Here is an 18,198-nt window from a genome sequence, read left to right on the forward strand (position 1 = left end):
GCAGGAGCACAGGTGCGCAGTGTTTTGTAGCTTTGTGGCGGCTGACAGTTTGGGATGCTCCTCCACAGGTTGACACCACTGATAAGTAAAACTTGGCAGACTCCTTTTTTCCGTTCATCTGAGGGGGTGTCATCCCCCTCCCGCCCACACTCCAGCGGGGCACGAGGAGATGGATGAAGATGTTAGATTGGATGAGGACTGATTGCGAGTCACGCTGCTCCACTTGAAGGAAAGCATTGGTGGTAGAGGTGATATTTCCCTTATCTCTTTCTGTCTGGATGACACAGAGGTGTCTGTCTCCTTCCCAGGTGGAAAATGTCTTTAATAGAGCTCCCCCAGTCTGACAGCACTATTATAGTTGAAATGAGGCTTTGAAATGGACACCTAACTATTAAATGACATTTGAAGCTATGAGCTTTTCAAATAGACTGTAAAGTAGACAAAAGAGTACGTGACAGATGGTCTCTCTCTAGTTGAGTCACCCTGACATTTATATTTTTACCCCAGTCACCTCCAAACCTGTCTCTTATACACATCTCAGCTTTAGTGTGTCTCCTGCATCGCTGCTCCTCATGCACCCACTCACACCCACTTTTTCCATCAGTCTCCCTCTCTTCCTATGTGTGCTTAGTAAATAAATCTGATCAGGCGTTTCCCCAGTTTATTAGCCAACAGATGCAGCCGTGTGACTGCAGGAGTGCTGACTACCTGTCTCTTATACACATCTCAGCTTTAGTGTGTCTCCTGCATCGCTGCTCCTCATGCACCCACTCACACCCACTTTTTCCATCAGTCTCCCTCTCTTCCTATGTGTGCTTAGTAAATAAATCTGATCAGGCGTTTCCCCAGTTTATTAGCCAACAGATGCAGCCGTGTGACTGCAGGAGTGCTGACTACAGCACATCTCTGTGCAGGGCCACAGGATTTAATGCATACAGGATAGATCTGTCTGAGGGAAGTGTACACAAATGGAGCAACTCCAAACTAAAAGGCATCAGTCCCACAGTATCAAGGGATGCAGGTTTCCCTTACTGGATACTGTGCTCTGAGCTCAGGCAGAGAACTGGTTTACCATTGAAATCTTTGACTTCTAACAAAATGATAATCCTAATGGACTCAGCAAAACATTTGTCTTGCAAATTCTTTCATCTCTCATAATGAAACTTGACAAAATACATTTGGCTGGGTGGACTTTCCTCATAGCTTATACCAATAGACTAAATAAAAGAATAAAATCACACTCATGGTTTGCCGGTTTTTCTTTGTACCCAATGCTCACTAAATCACCTGAATAAATAAACATTCATTGTCCTTTAATTGTCCTCTCCTGAGTAATTTATTGGCTATCCAACCAAGAAATGCAACTCAATGCGTTTTAATGTTCCCTGACATCCTTTAGGTTCCCAGAAAACAGCCTCTGTCAGACACCTTTACGAAGCAATGAGTTAGGTGGTGTGTGTGGTGTGGCTCTCTCAGGAGTTGATGAAAACCAAACAGAGCTAAAAGAGAGTGAATATTGGATTTTCATTCATTGCGTCTCCTGAAGCACATCTCCAAATCAATGCTAAAGTTTTGTGTTAGCTAGACAATAGTCAACTCCTGAAATGTTTACCCAATCAACTTTAGAAGAGGAGTAGATGTCAACGTTGTGTTTACAGCTTGTTCTGCTGCAGCCATAAAATCAATTAACACAGGTGTAACTTTCAAAAACCTCAATAATCTTTAATCAGCTACGTATAACCCACTTTTACACCAAGCAGTAAATACGTTATTATATATTTAACAAGTTATAAATATAAGAAACATGCAGCAGAGAAATCTATGCATACACAGGGAACTTTAGCACGATGATGTAATAACAATTTAGACATCTCTTAAACATCTATTCAACAAATTTTGATCATTAAAAACCTACAGCCACATTTCTCTAAGGACTATTGATTGACTGTGAATAGTGAACCACGTATACAAACTCTAGAGAACAGGCAGCGAAAGGTGTCATGTTTGTCATTGTTTGTGTAGAGTCATGTTACGCCATGTTCTCCAAGAGTTAGAGGATATATATTTTTCATTGCAGCACTTTGCCTTTGCTCTGGTGCAGCCTCCACTGTAGCGGCTACAGAGCAGCGCAGCCTCAGGCACTGTCAAACTCTGGCCTCGGATCAACTTACCATCCCTTGTCTGCACCTTATCCCCGGAGAGACTGAGAAATACAAAGTTGCCCCATAGCTTAAGGGCAGCCTGGAGTAACAGTAATGGTGTAGCAAGTTTGGTTTGACAGAGAGATTCAGTTCTCTGAGCCGCAATGGGGATTATACTGCGGTAGATAGAGTATAGCCCCGAGTGTGTAGTTGACCTATACTCATATACAAAGTACATCATTTTTACTGTCTACACCGCAGTGCACTTGTGGATGTTGCAAGCTCACAAAAAGATTTGAGTATGTTGATGATGACTTCAGGATGGCAACAATAAATAATCTGAGCATGAGATGGAATGTGTCAGCTCGGCACTGAAATAATCGCACACCTCACGTCGCAGCCGCTGCTGAGTGCGAGAATCCTAAATCTTAAATCCCCCTAAGCACGAGAGCCCACATGACAGCCCTGTTTAATATTCATACTGTATTTTGGAGCCTCTCACCAAAGCACAGCGAGCAGGAGGAGAGAGCAGTTTGTATCCTCCCTGTGGAGCTCTCTCTCTTCCTCTGAGCCGGAGGTCTCAGGTTGTCTTCTCTTCCTCACCCACAGATGGTGGTGTCACATCCCTGACAAGTGTCTGCTATGAAGAGGTGGTCTGAGCCTGTGTTAGCTATGATTTTAGTTCCCAAACAGCCCAGTCCACTGCTCTTAAAGCTGCTCTAACCAACGTTTTCGCACGAACACTGACAAATGCAGCCAAACTGAACAACTTGCTGGTGAACATAGTGAAGCATTTAACAGTTTAAGAGCCAGGCATTTTTCTTTAGAAGTTGTTGGTGAGCAAAATGGAGCCACAAGGATAGAGTGAATATTTGTCTTACATTTCCCATAATTCCAGGTGTCCATTACAAATATATGTGAATGCTGTGGCTGCTGGAAACGATTTGCTAAAACATTTGCCATGTTATCTTTACATGGCGATAAAATATCAATGTTATGTTAACAGCTTTTTGCGCTGTCCTCAAAGGGACAATAAATCTGTTTAATTGCAGACAAATTGTTGTCACTGACCTCAGACATTTATAAACTATTTATTTCTTGAAGGGAATTTAAGTGTAAAAAATTTGTCCGACTACTTTTAAGATCGTATAAATTATTCTGTATTTTGAAAAGAAAGAAATGTTTATGAAGAAATTACAGCATCTGTTACTAGCAGATATAAAATATCTATTTTTAATCAGCACCTCCACATCAACTGCACACTTTAATCTACAAGTTTAATCCAAACTTTGGGTGAAAGAAGTTCATGTTTATGTCCATATCACACTGCTAAAACTGTAAAATAAATTCCTAAAATTGTATCACTTAATTGTACTGAATCTTTAAGACCAGTAAAAGACTAAAACCCTAGATGATATCTCTCATATTATTCTATTAATAATTCATCAATATATCTTCCAAGTCTAATGCACCGAAGTAATAAATTAAGTGCAAAAAAAGTTGTGAAGGCTAAAAGAGAAACTAGATGATAAGATGTTGATGCCGCTGAAGTTGCTCCAATTCAATTTCTCCTTTACTTTGAAGAGATCAGAGACCACATACTGTATGCTGTGCTGTGTAATTGCAATTTTGTGGAGCTACTAAAAATGGGACACTGTGAATCTCCTGAAATCTTTAGTTGAAGCACCAACCTTCATATGCCCCATAAATCCAAACGTCCACGTCAAATAGCCCATAGGTGTTGGAGCGGGGAGAGATGAATGACTCAGGAGCGCGTTCTGATTACCATCTGTCTCTCCATGATCATCACTGCCACCATGGGCTGACGAGGCGTTCTTTAAGACGATGTTTACTCTGCAATCCCACAACTCCCTCTCTCTCTCTCTCACACACACACACACACACACACACCTACACATACACACAGAATATGAATGTTACAACATGCATTATAGATCTGAGATCACAACTCCGGCAAACCCCAACTGTGATTAAAAAGAGGCTGTTTTGTTTTATCAGCCCTCTCCGCTTCCCTTATCAGCTCATTTGCATAATTAACAGTGGCTGACGCTGTCCTCGCGAGCAACTGCCACTGTGATTTCTCCTGCTTGGAATTCTGTCCTACTTCACAGCGTCAGTGCTGTGATTAATGCAGCGCCAGGTGTACTGTACCACATTCAGGGTTGTATATACACACACTCACTACACACTATACACACAGCTATTTAAAGGAGCTATATGGAAGCTTAAACTACTGCCATATAGCCAGCTGTTTACTTTTACCAATCTAGAAAAATGTTTGCAATTTGGGCATCAAAGTTCATTCTTTCAGTCACCAGGAGCTGTCTCCAATGGTGGAAAGCAACTCTTTTGTTGTGCTTCTATTTCTCTTTTCTTATACTGAAGTTAGCATGCTAACCAGCTAGCCCCAGCCCGGATAATTGAGTTAGATACTAAAACGCTTATCAACAATAATTCGACATTTAGCAAAAAAAATGCGTGTTTGCTTTCTTGCTGAGATTTAATGAATGAATACCACTCTCACATCAGTCTGGTTAATATAAGGCAATAGGAATAAAGTAGTCTGGAATACCTGCAGTTTGTTTTTACACTTCCGTTTTTATATAGTTTAAACAAAGGAGATTTAAGGGTTTAATTATTGAGATCCAGACAGAGCCAGGATCATTGTTTACCCCTGTTTCCACTCTTTCAGCAATAAAGCAACTTTAAAAAAAAGAGTTGAGATTTAAAGAGGCTGCACAGTCCGTCCACACAGGTGTTGTCACTTATGTTACCTGATTAGACCTGTTGTCAGGACAGTGAGGAGCGTGTATAGACTGTGCTTGACTGACTGCACCCTCTCTCTATTGCACCCTGAGCAGGACAGTTTACATCCTTATTATTGTTATCACCTATTTTTATCATGGTATTAGTTGTTATTATACCAGTTTTTATTGTATTAGCTGTTATGAGTTTGGTAACACTGCATAATTTCAAACACAGCTCCACGCAGCCTCGACCTGACTGGACTTATGAAGAACACCTGCTCACATCAAAAAAGTTAATAAAAGGTTCCAGCACCAAATAATTGTTTGAAAATGACTAATTGTTCATATATAACGATATCAAGACTATTAACATATGAATATTCCTTTAACTGTCCAACTTGCTGGTAAAGTACAGTATTGTATGCAGTCATAATATGAGTAAGCAATCACATTACAGGCTTTGCCTCACTGCCACAACCACCACTTTACTTTCCACATCATGACTATCGTAGACGGCACGTTTGGCTTGTGTCCACATCTACATATCCCAGATTAGACTTTGCTCATGCATTTTTACAGCACACAAATGTGAAATGATCCTCTTCAGCAAGGTTCTCCTGTGTTCTCCTGGCCTCACTTTGATCACAGATCATTTTAAAGTGGACCTTTTTTAATTGCAGCATCCTCAAGGAAAATCCAGTTAAGAAATATTCCTTTTCAGTTCCTCACCATTTTAATATAATTACTCAGCTGCAGTGTTAGCAGACTGCTTACATACAGGACATGCCTGTGCAATACTTTTCACAACACAGCACACGTGTGTGTTTGAGAGTGTCATGTATTGTGGATGTAATATGAAAGGGCACGTGAAGGTCGGCTGATGTAGCACAGCCCCAGTGATTTTATTTTTTTTTACAGAGATTTTTAGAGAAATGCTCAGAGGAAGGTGACTTGTGCTGCTGTGTGATGAGTAATCTGACTCTCCCTTTGTTTTTCCCCTCTGCTGTAAATTGCTGTCCTTTGCTCTCTCTCTCTTTTCCTAACAGCCCACACACACACAAACACACACACACACACACACACAAACTGCATGCTCTCCCTCTTATACCTACAGTCCTAATAAGTCCTAATATGTGTCTCTCTCTCTCTGTGTGTCTCTGCAGGCTCGCTGACAGTGTCCATCACAGACATGCGTGCTCCAGTGGTGGGGGGCTCTGGGGGGGTCTACGCTCTGTGCTCAGCGCATCTGGCCAACGTCGTCATGGTAACTGCCATTATCGTCATCATCGCCTCCATTGTTACGTCTCAAAAAACGATTTTCAATAGAGAGGAAATGTCAGAGCCGAGCACATGGTGTGAGCAAGACAGACAGGGACCACCTCACGCTCCCACCAACATCCCGGGCTTCACTGCTGTCTGTTGTTCCCCCAGCAGATGCTAGTTGGATGTTTTCCCTGCTGCAGTAGGATCACATCATTGTGATAAATACTTCATTGCCCAGCAGTTTTTGGAACAATGCCACCGAATATTCTCGAGACAATGTGACCTCTTATCTAGTCATCAGCAAAAATGAAGAAGCTTTCGCTGAAGGTTGTTGATGAGCAGCAGACCCCAAGGACCCTCTTCCAGTATCTCATATAGCTCAACCTTTCCTTTTTTTATTCACTGTTCTCGTCATCTGTATCAATGAATCTCATGTGAGCTGGTATTTCAGACTCTTCTATTAATTATTAAGACTGTGTTTATTTGTGTCCACTGAAAAAAAGAAAAAAAGAAAAAAACCAGGCAGTGAACTCCCTTGATGCTGTGTGTGTTTTCCGTCACGAGGTTTCTACGTGAAGTGCCTTCCACATTCTCTTCAACTCTCGGCGTTACATCTGACGAATCACTTTAACTGATGTCGCTGTTCACTGTGGGCACTGAAGATGCCAGCAGGGATGGAAATCAAAGTGCGCTGACGGGTTCAAAGCAAAGACTCTGTAAAACTGTGTGCTCGCAGCAGCTAACAGACAGTTTATTTGGTCTGTTACGCTTATTGTTGGGAAATCCTTTAAGGCACGTCTTAGTTCTGCTCTGATGAGTTTTTGTCTAGTTTGTGCTTTTTGAAGGAAATCTTGAAACATTGTCCGGTATCGACCCAGTAAATTCCTGGCCATCTGCCATCTGCCATCAGCCGTCATCCTCCGGTTTGCCCAAAAGACATTTTCAGGTTCAGTGAGGTTGCGAGCACTGCTGGGGACGTGACTCTGTAGAAGTCACACAGCTCCAGCGACATTGTCAGAACACATCTTGAAACTATGTAGTGCACAAACTAAACTTTGGACATAACCCCTAAATCTTTTCTTTCTATTTTTATTTTTTTTATTGTTCCTTGACCGAACAGCAAACGCTCTTTCTCTCCGTCTCTCAGTGATCCTCCGCACCTCACACACTCGCGTCAGATTCCTTCAGCATTTCAAAGTCAGCAGTGTGATAACAAGATCTGTAACAGACAAAATGGATTGGCCGTCCTCTGGTTAAAGATTACCCTTCTCCTCCTGTGAGTTTGGAGGCACGTAAGAGCAAATTGCCTCCCATGAGAGAGCAGCCACATCACATCGCACACAGCTCAGGCCTCCTCCTCTGCACCGCTGTGCCGACCTCTCCCCTTCCATCATATGAATCATTTATTTGTAGAGATATTGTGACATCAGGACCACTCCTGGCTTGTTTTGAACGTATGGAACATTTCTCTTACATTTTGCATGCCGCTCACCTTTTTGTTTTCTGCTTTAAGAGAAGACTTAAAGCACTGGTGCTGGGTCATCCTCCCACAGCCAGGAACTTAAGGAGGGACATGATTGGTGCAATTATTCATCCTGGGGAGTGAATGTGTTATTCCAAGTGAGGATGCCATTGTTCTTTTTTTCCCTGAAGAATCACCAGAGCTATTTATTGGCCCATTCTCCCCCTCTGTTAAATTATCTTAGCCCTAATTAATAGAGTGCCACTGGGTTGGAACCAGTAAGTGGAGAGCAGCCAGGTGTATAATCACGTCTCTGTCTTGTGTAAGTGTTGCCTCCTCTCTCATATGGATATGGATTGTCTTTCTCTCTTGTCTAAATATGTCCCGAGGATAGAAAGTGAGTTGCTTCTTGCCAGGCTGTTAATATACTCATATTTGTAGTGGCTGTTTGTGTCGTGATTGTTTGCGCTGACGAGACACTTTTGCTCTGTGTTGCAGAACTGGGCCGGGATGCGCTGTCCTTACAAGCTGCTCCGCATGATCCTGGCGCTGGTTTGCAGTAAGTTCTCCAAATTTACTCTCAGCCCCACGCTCACGTTCCTGCTGTTGCTATTTATGTTGAATTCATAGTTTCGTCATTCAAAAAGCGGAGTGTGTATTACCTTTCATTTCCAGCATATTTAATGCCCGTACACCTGTTCACAGTTCAACATAATAACAGTGTTCGTCACCTGAGCGGGGTTTAAAAGCCTCGTACAGCAGAGCAACAGACATGCTGCTTAAGTCGTCACAGTTAATGGTTCAGAGGAGAGAGAGGCTCCCTGATTGGACATGTTGCTTTGTTTTTGAACCATTTGAGTCACACCACTTGTCCTTTTTCTCCACACGCGGACCGATACACTGTGACTTTCATTAGTGTGCAATATGTTCCCTCCATCTGTCCCGAGCCTGCCGCCGCTGAACTGAGAGAGCAGCGACTCTCTGCAGGAATATTGTATCTCTCCTCAGTGTTTTTGCAAACAGGGGATACAGCGTTTCACAATAAAATACGACACACCGCTTCTGTGAGCTACTGTGAGCTACTGTGAAGACTGAATTAACATTTGGTCTAGTTTTATGTTATCAGTGCTGAATATTTATTCAGCTAAAGAGGCCTGAAAAAACAGCTGCATATAACATTTGAACGCAATTTTTCGAGTAAAGATCCATTTAAATCATGTTGTGACCTTTCTATGGCTATAGAGGCAGACCATGATAAAAACACTTATACACAGTAGGCTACAGCTCATCTTTAGCCACTGACATGAAGTCAACTCTGATCTAGGCCCTCTTCTTCATAACAGGGCCTTTATTTCAAAATAAAAGCACACTGCTATTCAAGATAATTTTGTCTCAGATTCACAAATTCTCAAATTTGGTTTTAAGCACCATGTCATCCGGGTGACAATGTGTTAATTGGCAACTTTACAGGTGGTGTAGGTGGGTCATATGCTAAGCTAAGCCAACTAGTTGCTTCATAATTAAAGTACAGACATGAGAATAGTATCAGTGTTCACATCTAACTCTCCTCCAGAAAGCAAATAAGAGGATTTGTCAGAATGTCACACTATTCCTATAAGCCGCTATGGAAAATCTGGATCCTAGTCTGGCCTGAATTCTTCACAGCTCCTAAACAAGAAAGACATTTCTCCACACTGATTCTGCCTCTTTTCTCGCTTCTCCTCTCCGCAGTGAGTTCAGAGGTGGGCCGTGCAGTCTGGCTCCGCTTCTCACCGCCGCTGCCGTCCTCGGGGCCCCAGCCCAGCTTCATGGCGCACCTGTCGGGGGCCGTGGTCGGCATCAGCATGGGGCTGCTGATCCTGCGCAGCTACGAGGAGAGTCTGCAGAAACAGTGCTCCTGGTGGGTCATCGTCTTCTCCTTCATCACCTTCCTCCTCTTCGCCATCTTCTGGAACATCTTCGCGTATGAGCTCCTGGGGGTGCAGATCCCACCTCCTCCCTGATGATGTGCCCCCCCCCCCCTCCTCCGCATACGCACTGACTCCAACCCTGCTCCAAACAAAGCTTCCCCCTTTGACCATTGTTCACTTTCCCATTTCCTCTCAAGTTAGACCCAAATGAAATGACATGAGATCATTCAAACTAAAATCGACCAAGAATCCTTTTTTACAGATACTTTGCAAATCAAAGAAATATGTCTCTTTTATTAAAGAGGGATTACAGTAGCAACAAGTACAGGTGAAAGTTCCTCAGATCCATTTTGAGGAACAATATATCTTTTTATATACGTTGAAATCTCATCCACATTACCAGCGCTAACCTTTCAGTGAGCATTGGGCCACTGTGCTTTATTTTTTTTTTGTTCAGAGGCTTTTTTGAAAAGCAGTTTCATCAGTCGTGTTTTTTTTTTTTGAGTAAATCTAAAGACCTCAAGTAAGAAGAATCTGAGTTCATGACATGTGCCTCTGATGAAGAGGACTTAAAGGAAGCAGAGTAGTAGGAATATGTGCTGTTGCTGGCAAAATGCTTGGAGAAATTTTTCTGTCTTTCATAAAGGTCAGAGATGAGGAGCAGCTGCAGCAATGCCCCTTAAACTAGTAGAGTTTCAGTGTTTTGCTTAAAGGCGCTAAAGCAGATTCTGTCGACTGTGCTGCAGGGGAAGATCTAAAGAAGAATTTCAGGATGAGCACATTTATTTCCAGGGGCAGCAATAAACAAAAAACATAGAAGCACCAATGAAATATGATTGTTGATATGAATTTTCTGATTTCAAGTCCCTGCTGTAACTTGCAGGGGTCACTGCGGTTTTTGCCAAAAACCAAACAACTAACAAAACATTTTCTTCAAACTGAGCTGCTGAGTAGTCAAATCAGTCAAAAACCTCAAGTGTAAACGGACGAAGAAAATTCCTAAACCAGAGCAGGTGCAGGAAGAACCTGAGGTGGAAGTTTTAAATGCAAAATTGAGGTAAGAAGCATCACTGTCATTTTCACTCCATGGGGTCTTTAAAAATAAAAGGACATCAGTTTTTCTCTTATCATTTCCATGATAATATACCTACACTGTGGACACAGAAACATAGTTCACACAACACAGACAAGATGTGAAGATGGGAAATCAAAGTGACCGCATGACAGGGGAGGAAAGAGATAAAATAACAGTCGAAGTTTCCTGGATGGTCATTACTGCAGCGAGTGAACTCCTCCGGTTGCTGTGTCAAACGTTAACCACCAACTTGCTAGGCGCACCGTGTAAAATATGCCATGTCATGCTCTGTGGCTCTCAGCGAGACAAGGACACACACACACACACACACACACACACACACACACACACACACTCTGTCTCTTCTCCTCTTTGTCTTTGAGAGCGGCCACTGCCCGAATCTGTAGGTCAACATGGACAAACCGAAGAGAAAAACACCACACACACACACACACACACACACACATACTGGCCTCTGCCTGTTCTCGCTCTGACAGACTGAACTGGGGAGGGCGCGGATGTGTCATCATCTGACCTCTGACCTTCGTGTCCCAGAGGGCATTGGGGTCTCTCTGTCAGGCCCAGTCTATACCTCAGTTTCTCATTCTTAGGGACTGTATACTTTTGTAAAGGAATGTACCTATAAAGAAAAAAAAAGAGTGTTATTAAGTTGTCCCCGTTTTTCATTTGATAGTGGATGTGTATATTGTATGTTCATAACCAAGAGTATATTTATTTGTATTTTTTCCTCTTCGAGGGGAAAAGAGAAAAGTTTCAAATGGTGCAAAATTAATGCTATGATTGTTGTTATTCTGATAACTCCTGTATGGCTTTGATGATCCTCTGAAAAATAGTCTATGAGGCAAAATCCCCTGGTTTGTTCGGTGACCACCAACGACTCAAGCTCACTTGATTTTATAAATCTTTAGTGCTTTAGAAAATAAGCCATAGAAAGAACTAAGTAGAGAGGGCAAAAGCATAGGAAAAAAGGTGTTTTTGGTTTGAAACCTGCTGATTGGTAGCTTCAGCTCGACTTTTTTTTGTGGGATCCAAAATCACATCTCCATTGCGAATGTTCAACAGGTGAAGAGGAAGAAAACAAACTGAGCAACTCTGGACTGTTTGCGATTATTTTCATGTAGCTGGACTCATTTCTGCAGCTTAATTTTCGCGACGGCGCCACATCTGCAGTGTGCGGACGCCTCGCTGCGGCTCTTCTTTTGCGAATAACAAATTACGGACAGGACTTCTGTCATAGATTATCTTCAGTGTGATCCAGGCTTTTGGAAAAATGAGGCCAGGATAGCAATTACATTTACTCATGCTATGTTCCATTTTTCAGCCTTTCAATCAATAATTCATTTGAATGACCACTGGCTGCCTGGGGGAAAAAAAAAAATGTATGCATTTGCCAATTTTGATAGTTGGTCATAAATACAATCCTCAGCATTTGCTTCCTCATGAAACTGTCAGTATTAACAGAACACTCCTTGTTAAATGAGGGAATGAGTATGAAATAGTCAGAATAAGCCATTTTCAAATACATTAAAAACAGAAAAGATCAGCCAACATGCGGTATTAATGTATCCTTGATGGAAACTCTTGTGTAAACTAGGAGATATTATTGCTTGAGATAGCAAAAATACATTGATGAATAATGCATACATATCCTGTTAGCCTATAATGAAGATAAAGGGGACGCCTGAGAGGAGGTTAATGTGCCTCTTTAACTTAAGATTCATAGGAACCCAGACGGGTTGTAAAAAAGGGCTAGTAAATGGCTATGCTTTTGTAGAACACATTAACTGTGAATATTACCCCATCCTGGAAATACATGCAGGACTAAAATCAAAGGCTTGTGGATTCTTTTTGCCCCTGAACCTCAAAAAAATGATACTCAACTGAGTTCTCCTCATGCAAAGTGAAACGTCCAGTGTTTCATTTGTCATCAACAGCTCTTCTTGCAGAGACTTGCAGAAAAAGCAGTCAAGAGAACGTAGTATAAGAAGTATCTTAAACAACCAGTTGAGGGGGAAAAGTTTTCAAGAGTAGTTTATCACTTTTCTGTGAGCCAGATCTCCTGGCCCTGAGCCTGAGCCTGAGCCAACCACAGCACTTTCACACCTTCAAAAAAACAAGTCATCTCCTGTCTGAGAAAAGCCTCTCCTGCACCCAGACAGCAGCTCATCTTAAAGGAGAAGAGTGATAGAGGCCTGACTCTCATCCTCTGGCTGACAGCATGTGACAGTTTTGGTTTGTGAGGGATGGAGGGACAGCAGACGCAACAGACAACAGTGCTGGCACTCTTCGCATTAAAACCTCTATGTGCTTCCCCATCCTGTCGCGCTCATGTCACAACACCCCCAGTGTCAGGATGATGCATGGCTGTTGTGAGGATACACCAGAGCCCAAAGCTAGACCGTAAAACAGGATCTCTTCCTTTAATAAGTGGATCTGACAGGTTGCATGATGTTTAATTTAATTGCTGTCTTTGGGTGACATATTTGTTTTCTACAGTATAAGGAAAGCTTGGTGAGGGATGGCATGAGCTGAATAGGAGCAGCCTATCAATAACATGTGATCCATCACTTTGGGCAGTCCACATCCTCCCTTCTACTGGTTTCGGTACAAGATGATGTTTAAAGGTTAGTGCCAACCATGAGCAAAACTCATTGATACATGGACTCTTGTTGATGTGACTTTAAGCTGAAATATTGTTCATTTCTGTGCTTGTCTCATTCAAAAATGCAGCATAACTTTACAGCAGAATACTTGACATTTCTCTGACTGCTGCTTCTTAGTTCCTGTTCCTACATCTCATCATAAGTGGGCTTTTTTGCACTTATTATATTGTTGTTAACTGACATGTTGTCATGTGCCATATTCTCTACTGCCATAATCATTCTTTGATGCTTTTGTACCTCCCTATGCCAATCCATTGTGCTGTTATGCCCAATGCCTTGTTATATCTAAGCCCAAGACTGAGCACCAGGCAGAAAGGCCGCTTTGCTGTTCGCTGTACGATTTATTCCACATGTTCATGCACAGGATCCACAAGAGAAAGAAGTCGCCGCAGTCCAAACAACTGTACATCCAGTAGCTGCTCTGAACTGCTGCTTGCCAACAAGCCGGCCAGGTTGCCTTTTCTCAGTGTTCAGTGCTGCTCAGAAATGGGTCACTGTCACTGCAGGACTGTGCAGGTAAAGCAGGCAACTGTAGCTCCAGAGATGGAACTGTATTTACACCAAGAGTCATTGGATGCTAACCAGCGCATAAATTTACACTCCTAGTGTTTCAGTAAAGATGATGAAACCTGTAATTGCTGGTTTAGGGGTTATTAAAGTTTCTTTGGCTTTAGTTCCCAAACTATCCTGGATATTGATACGTGAAAATGTGTAAAAACAGGGTCAGGTTTTGAATTTGTGCAGATTTGACACATGTAATATTAAGCAAACAAAACCGGCTTTGAAACCCAACAGCTGAGGATTGTCGTAAATTTCCCAATCTCTCCACTGTGCTAAAAGTCCTCAGTGTTTAAACGAGGAACACAACTGAACGTTCTGGTTTTCATGTGGATTAGTGAACACTGATTTTTTTCTGCCACAGCTGGAAACAAGGTTAGAAAAAGGTTTGTCTTCTAGTCTGTAATAAAAAAAAAACAGATTTACATCTCCACTGACGACAAACTGGTGAGAGTCAAAGACAGATTGTAAATGTTTTTTCTTTTCTGGAGATGATTCATTTTCTGGTTTGTCACTCTGCTCGAGTCTTGGTTTCCCAGTTTCTAGCTTTGGTACAGATTCTTTTCATGTTCACAAATACTGAGCCTGAGCCACTCGAGTTCACACAGATATCACAGGTGGTTTCTTCAAATGCGACTCATTTCCCTCTGAGAGTTTAGAATTTAAAAGTCATATCTGTGCTGCTGTGGTAGTTTTTCATGAGCTGCTTACTTGTATTGATAAAATGGTGCCAAGCTTACGAGGTTCAATCTCTCAGACCAGACAAGAGGTTGGACCAACACAGCGTTTACAAAAAGAAAAAGCAGAAGAACCTATTTTTCTCTCGGTCATGAGGAAACTAAAGGAAAACTAAATTTACATATGGATAATTTATATCAAAGTCCTCATTAATTATTTCACAATCTATTGTACTTTTTAAATGTTCTGAACGGAACCATTTTATATTGTATATATATGAATATATTTTGTTTTATTTTGTACTGTTCATTGTACTTTGCTTTAATTTAGAAACAATATAAATAAAGAACAATACTGTGGCAACATCCTACTGCTTTTTTTAAGTTTGTTTTAGCACAAGATCATCATCATCATTAGAGCTGAAACAAATAATCAATTTACAACAATTTTGATAATAATTCAGGCATTTTTAAGCAAAAATTGCTAAACTCACTGATGTCAACTTCTAAAATGTTATTATTGTATTTTTAGTCTCTCAATAGTACGAATATCAAAAGAAACAGTGAATTCAGAAAGTGCTCAGACCTCTGCTGCAGCCTTATGCTAAAATCCTTTCTTCCACCTTATGGCTTGGTTGAGCTCTGATTTACAAGCTGTGAGATCTTATATCGACAGATGTGTGCCTTTACAAATTATGTCCAAACAGTTGACTTTACCACAGGTGGGCTCCAATCAAGGTGCAGAAACATCTCAAAGATGATCAGGAGAAATGGGATACACCTGAGGGTCTGAATAGTTATGTCAGTGTGATATTTCAGTTTTTCCTTTTTAATACATTTGCAAAAGTTTCTAAAATTCTGTTTTTACTTTGTCATTATGAGGTACTGAGTGTAGATTAATCAGGGAATAAATGAATTCTTTTGATTTTAGTTTAAGGCTGCTACATAACAAAATGTTAACATGTAACTCAGGAATTTGTACTGTTCAATGACCTTCCATAGACCACATGATTAATCAATTTATTGACAAATTATGAAGTGAAAATAATCATTTGGTGCAGCCTTGATCATCATTGTCAATAACACCAAAAACTGTTGTGTTCTCTCTTTGGTGTAAAGTCTTTATTATTTTAGCAAAGTACAAACACTGACAAACACTAAAGCAAATATAATGTAATGCATGTATGTATAAAAATGTAGAACAGTTGTCATCTTGTTTTGACCCTCTTTCTTGGTCTCTGGTCAGTGTCTGGGTCTGAGCACTTCTCCGCCGCACCATCCTTCACATCAACATCCTTTAAAAGCGGGAGCTGCTGCTGAGTGGCAATGGTCAACGCCCACAAACACAGCTCCAGCCTGTGGGGCGTCCAGTCCTGCTGGGGATCCGCTGAGGACGAGAGGGCAGGCCAGCAAATGGTATCAGCACAGAATATTAGGGCAAGTTTATTTATAAAGCATTATTCAATACAGTGACTGTCAACCCATTGGAAGTTATTGTCTCACAGTAGATTTAATGTGGATTATTTAACACTGATAGAACAAGACCCTTCAAAGTGTCTTTTTCTGTTCATCACTGTCAAAAAATGACATTAAATCCCTTTTGATTCATTGTTGTAAAACATAACATGATAATTTCCATTTTTAAAGACAGTGCAAAAAACAAATAAATGGGATTTTTAATACAAAACAAATCCCAAAACAATTTTAATAAAACATATTTTAATAAGATAAAAGAAATCAGCTAAATTTGAACAAAATGGATTAACCAAGAGAATAAAAGTATAGTGCAAGATAAGAATGAATAAATTAATTTTAATTTAATATAAGGCAAAGGCAAACATAAAAGTTTTAAGCCTCAAATCAAAAGAGATAAGAGTTTTTTATTTCAGACGTGATGCATTCAAGCAGAATTCTGCTTCTTCGAGTTTTGTTTTGACTGTGGGGACAGCTGGTGCACCTGTCCCTGACCATCTAACAGGTCTGGATGTTGCTGCAGATCAGAAATGTGTTTTGAGCTTAAACCGTTCTGTACTTTATAAATCAATCGTAGTATTTTATTTAGTAGTAGTAGGAGTTTCATATTTTGTGCGCTAAATCAATGATGCAGAAAACAGATGTACTATACCACAGTAACACCACAAAATACAACAAATGCCAACATAATTGTAACCGTCTTTGTGTCCCTCTCATTACCTTACCTTTGTTTAGTTTTTCAGTCCGCTCAACCATCTTTCCCAGGTACAGAGCGTAATGCTTGGCTGTGTACTGGATGGGCTTTAGTCCCGGTACACTCTCCATGGCTTCATCAGACATGAATGCAGTCTGTTCTGGAGCTCCTGCTGCCAACACAGCTGGAACAAAATGGACAGTAAGTTAGCCCCAAGCCAAGCTGGATGCAGCCATGAAGTGCATTCAGACTAATTAAACAGAGAGCAGGGAGTCCCGGTCACTCGGTCCACCGGTTTAAGCATTATTCTATAAACTTATTGAGAAGGCAGTCACTTTGTGCTTCAAGAGGATCACAGAGACATTTTATTAGGATGAATTCTTAGACTTTTATCAATTTGTTGAAAGCAAGTTCCACACAGTGTCTTCAGAAACACAACACAGATGCTGTGCTAACCTGAAGCGGTGGCTGGGCCGACTCCTTTCAAAGAGCTGAGCTCTGCGATTGCTGCCTGCACATCAGGCAGGAGGTTGAAGGCCTTTCTGGAACATTTCTCCACAGTATCCTCACCGTTGGACGCCACCAGCTGCTGCAGCCTAGGCCTGAACTTCCCTCTCTGCAGAAAAGCACACAGAGCCGCTCAAGGACAAAGCTGAGTGCTGGGAGGCTGTTAGTGCGCACCCACACAAAAGATATGGTGTGGGTGTGTTTACGTTTCTTGGGATTATTATGATTTAGTGTCTAGACTTTACTCACAGTGAGCTTCCACTCCATCAGTTTCACCAGCTCCAACAGAGTGACATGTTTGTCAGGTCGACTTGAAATGAGTGTGGGCAGCTCCGTCTGGTACCTTAGCAGATACACATAGATTAGAATTACCTATAACTCATAGATTTCATATACAGGAAAAACCACACATATTCAGTACTGTGCCAAAAGTTTTAGGGACTAACATCAGGGAGGCGTCTGATCAAACCCATATTCCTTGTGCAGCTTGACAATTCGCCCAAACATACAGCCAGAGTCGTAAAGAACTATCTTATGAGTCTGGATTGTTTTGTTAAACTACAGTTTCCAAGTTCAAGTACCACTTGTCGAGGTTCAGCAACTTTCCGGGTTTCTTGCCCTTGGCCTTGGCCTCCACTACATCCCAGTACTTCTCATACACACTCCTCCATGTGGCTGGCTCCTCACAGGCAAACAGAGCACTCATGGCAGCGGAGAGCTCACACCATCACCTATAAACAGTGCAAACATTATCTGAATGCACTGTCCGTTTGTAAGACATTTCTTTGACAGTAATGGACTCCAGTATTACGCCATTAAACATGTCATATTTTCACACCTTAAACTTCCACGATTTGATCCAAAAAGTACCGCTTTCACCCTCTTTTGAAGGACACCTGAAACAAAAACAGAGCCACCAGTAAACTCCGAATGAACTGTAGTATCGTGATGCTTCCGCTATGAAACTCTGAATTCCCGCGAGATTG

General features: G+C 41.5%; 2 protein-coding genes across 2 annotated transcripts in view; one reads left to right on the forward strand and one right to left on the reverse strand.

The window, feature by feature from the left end:
• The window catches only part of rhbdl1 (rhomboid, veinlet-like 1 (Drosophila)), a 37,838-nt gene extending 26,554 nt beyond the window's left edge, over positions 1–11,284 (forward strand). The window contains exons 6-8 of the mRNA XM_023411375.2: positions 6,073–6,173; positions 8,133–8,193; positions 9,366–11,284. Coding sequence (XP_023267143.1) covers positions 6,073–6,173; positions 8,133–8,193; positions 9,366–9,637 — 434 coding nt within the window. The 3' untranslated portion in view covers positions 9,638–11,284. The remainder of the gene's footprint in view (positions 1–6,072; positions 6,174–8,132; positions 8,194–9,365) is intronic.
• A 4,260-nt stretch (positions 11,285–15,544) lies between these two features.
• On the reverse strand, positions 15,545–18,192 carry LOC111658680 (uncharacterized). The gene is made up of 6 exons (XM_023411278.2): positions 18,051–18,192; positions 17,794–17,943; positions 17,462–17,555; positions 17,162–17,321; positions 16,737–16,889; positions 15,545–15,925 (listed from the first exon to the last, which is right to left on the reverse strand). The coding sequence occupies exons 2-6, from the start codon at positions 17,916–17,918 to the stop codon at positions 15,747–15,749; spliced, it is 711 nt and encodes a 236-aa protein (XP_023267046.1). The 5' UTR covers positions 17,919–17,943; positions 18,051–18,192; the 3' UTR covers positions 15,545–15,746.
• Positions 18,193–18,198: the final 6 nt, after the last annotated feature.

Source organism: Seriola lalandi, unplaced genomic scaffold (genome assembly GCF_002814215.2).
Source record: "Seriola lalandi dorsalis isolate HSWRI2012SDOR001 ecotype SW California unplaced genomic scaffold, Sedor1 jcf7180002054464, whole genome shotgun sequence".
Classification (NCBI taxonomy): Eukaryota; Metazoa; Chordata; class Actinopteri; order Carangiformes; family Carangidae; genus Seriola; species Seriola lalandi.